Source organism: Priapulus caudatus, unplaced genomic scaffold (assembly GCF_000485595.1).
Source record: "Priapulus caudatus unplaced genomic scaffold, Priapulus_caudatus-5.0.1 Scaffold1390, whole genome shotgun sequence".
Taxonomy (NCBI): Eukaryota; Metazoa; Priapulida; class Priapulimorpha; order Priapulimorphida; family Priapulidae; genus Priapulus; species Priapulus caudatus.
Window position 1 is genome coordinate 33,374 of NW_014578451.1, and position 3,559 is coordinate 36,932.

Consider the following 3,559-nt stretch of genomic DNA (forward strand, 5'->3'; position numbering starts at 1 on the left):
TTACGTGTACGTGTTGAATGTTTATGAATGTGTATTTTTGGCTTACGCGTAGGTAGGCCTATATTGAATGTTTATATATGTTTTTTTGTTCGCGTGCACGTGTTGAATGTTTATGAATGTGTATTTTTGGCTTACGCGTATGTAGGCCTATATTGAATGTTTATATATGTTTTTTTGTTCGCGTGCACGTGTTGAATGTTTATGAATGTGTATTTTTGGCTTACGAACAGGTATAGTGAATGTTTATAAATGTATTTTTTTGTTCGCGTGCACGTGGTGAATGTTTATGAATGTGTATTCTTTGCTCACGCGTACGTGTTGAATGTTTATGAATGTGTATTATTTGCTTACGCGTACGTGTTGAATGTTTATGAATGTGCATTTTCACGCGTACATCTTGAATATATATAAATGTTTTTTTTGGGCTCACGTGTACGCGTCTGGGATCAGGTAGGCGTTAGGCTGCATCGTTGTAATGCTGTCTCCGTTGTCGCATAGCAACCGAGTCAGGGATGCTTTTCGAATCTCTGTCAGCTGATCTGTTCATGAGAGAAATTACGTCACATCTTGTTAGAAAGTTCCCCCTGTTTTTCAGTATCCTTGGTGGGAAGCAAATATTTGTGACACATTCAATATATATATATATATATATATATATATATATTATATATAAACTATTCTGGAGTATTTGCTCTCTACTTTAAATTTCTAATTAAAATACAGTAACATTTTTTTTGGCTGATGATACTGGACCTCTGCGAACACGAATCCCTCTCCAACGATCTTATATTGGGGATATGGGTCTTCAGAACACTATAACTAATACAGTATATTCACCTGACTCTAAACCGTAATTTATTATACTGTTTTAAATTTTGATAGGAGCAACAGAGCGGTACGTGTACGGTGGGTAATTCGCCGGAGCGTTATTCTGAACAACGAGTCAACTCAGTGTCGAAAGCGCGCACGCGCGCGCCATCTATTGGTAACTCAGATAACTAGAACATACGAAGACTCACCGAGCGTGAATCTGTTCGTTGGCATGTCGTTCTCGTACCAGAAACGGTCGCCGCGCCGCAGCCGCGTGAACTGACGCGAGATGATGCACCCGAACGTCGGCCCGACGAGTCCGCCCGGCATGGGGCGCTCCGATAGCCCAGCCGAGAACAGGTCGATGTCGTCTGGGTAGCTGGAAGAAGTGGCGCTACCTCTGATGCGGTGCCGTGACGTCAGCAGGCGGAGCGATACACGCCGTAACAATAATGAGCATTGCGTGCAAGAGGGCGGCGGGCGGTTGTGCGGTTAGCATAGCAACAGTAGTTAGTGACGCAACAAGAGCCGAAACTAATCCCATACGGTTTCTTTATTTATTTTTAGACGGATATTTATGGGGGCTTGTTCGACAATTGGATTTTAATATTTCGCATTTTGTTAGTTTCGCGAGAAGCTGAGCGCGCGCTAGTGTCGTGAGAGACAAAACACCACCTAGCGTTGCGAGAGACAGGAGCGCCACTTAGTATCGTGAGAGACAGGACATCACCTAGCGGCGTGAGAGACAGGAGCGCCCCTAAGCGTCGCGAAAGAGCGAAAGCATGACGTCTTACTTGTACAGCTTGGATAGAACAGCGATCTGTTCCTCATCCATGACGTTGCCGAGATCCTTGAAGGTGAGCGCCCTCTGGAGGCCACACGCCTCGCGGTAGACGTTGTATCCCGGCAGGCCGTGATCGCGACCGCGCTGGAGGTTCAGCGACACAAGATCCAAGCCATATGGCTTGCCACTCTCCTAATGTGCCGAGAGAGACAGAAAGATAGACATAGATATAGTGACACGCTGCTGATTACCTTTATTATTATTATTATTATTATTATTATTAATATTATTATTATTATTATTATTATTATTATTATTATTAATATTATTATTATTACTATTATTATTTTATTATTATTATTATTATTATTATATGGTTTATGTAAAACTCACACCAATTCTATTCCATGAGAATCAATCAAATTACTCAAATACGCAATCAGTCAATCAATCCATCTATCTATCTATCTATCTATCTATCTATCCATCCATCCATCCATCCATCCATCCATCCATCCATCCATCCATCCATCCATCCATCCATCCATCCATCCATCCATCCATCCATCCATCCATCAATCCATCCATCCATCCATCAATCCATCCATCCATCCATCAATCCATCCATCCATCCATCCATCCATCCATCCATCTATCTATCTATCTATCTATCTATCTATCTATCTATCTATCACCCAACCAACCAACCAACCAACCAATCAATCAATCAGATGCTCGATACCTGGAACAGGTGTTCGGTGACCTCTGCTGTGACCTTGGAGTCCATCTTCTCAGCGTTTTGTGTCGCGATTCCTCTCATCAAGGCGTCGATACCGCCTATGCAACAATAGCGCCACCTACCGTCAACCGTGCAACTAACACCCTAACAGCTTCATCATGACATTTCTATCAGAGTATGGCAGATTCGGCAAAACTTCATAACTCTGTACAGCGGCGGGTGGTGCAAAGTCACGCTATGTTATCAACCAATACATTTTTGCCAAGTAGGTACACGGTCATCTACGATAGCCAATTATACAATTATGTAAATCGCCGATTATAGAGTATATAAGGTATACTCTACACAAGCCTGGTTACGCAAACTAGTGAGACCATCACGTACGCGTTATATTTGTCAGTAGTGACGTCGCCCCCGCACGGGCCAATAGTGACGTCACACCGCGCGGATCAATAGTGACGTCACCACGCATGGATCAGTAGTTGATGTCCCCACACACAGGTGAGTAGTGATGTCATAATGCCCGTGTCACTAGTGACGTCACCACACGCATGTCAGTAGTGACGTCACCACACACAGGTCAGTGGTGACGTCACACGTCGCGTGTCAGCGAGCGATGCGTGGACACGGACGTACCGGTGTCCGAGGTGTCATAGATGGGCGCCGGTCGGAAGAACGCCTCCCTGAGCGGCAGCGGATCCCTTTTGGTGCCGGTAGCGTCTAGACGAAGCAGCGCGTCCGGCAGCAGACTATGTCCGAAGCGGAAGGCTGCCGTGGAGAAGGCGTTAACGAGGCCTGGGTCGGTCTCTACATCATACTCTGTGTAGAAGCCAGCGTTCACCTATACAGAGTGACAGACGAGGTGTAGTTAGCATGCACATAGAGACGGGGTATAGCTAGCGTTCACCTATAGAGAGAGAGAGAGAGAGAGAGGTGGGTAGTGATTGATCGGATATACAGAGAGTGGGTAGCCGTTGGTCAGATATACAGAGAGAAGATAGCAATTGGTCAGATATACAGAGAAGGGGTAGTCATTTGTTGGTAGAGACGGATGGCCAGGTATACAGATGTTAATACATTATAGAGAGGGTTGGTGAGCTACAGAGCGGGTTGGTGAGCTACAGAGCGGGTTGGTGAGCTACAGAGCGGGTTGGTGAGCTACAGAGCGGGTTGGTGAGCTACAGAGCGGGTTGGTGAGCTACAGAGCGGGTTGGCAATAGAGATAC

At 45.3% G+C, this 3,559-nt stretch overlaps 1 protein-coding gene across 1 annotated transcript in view; it reads right to left on the reverse strand.

Annotated features, from left to right (window-relative positions):
* Nucleotides 1-3,559, reverse strand: part of LOC106816468 (lactoperoxidase-like) — a gene marked incomplete at its 3' end in the record, with an annotated part of 22,892 nt that overhangs the window by 3,239 nt on the left and 16,094 nt on the right. Inside the window, 5 exon segments of the mRNA XM_014821088.1 lie at nt 431-539; nt 1,020-1,210; nt 1,605-1,786; nt 2,337-2,431; nt 2,970-3,174. Of these exon segments, the coding sequence (XP_014676574.1) occupies nt 431-539; nt 1,020-1,210; nt 1,605-1,786; nt 2,337-2,431; nt 2,970-3,174 (782 nt within the window).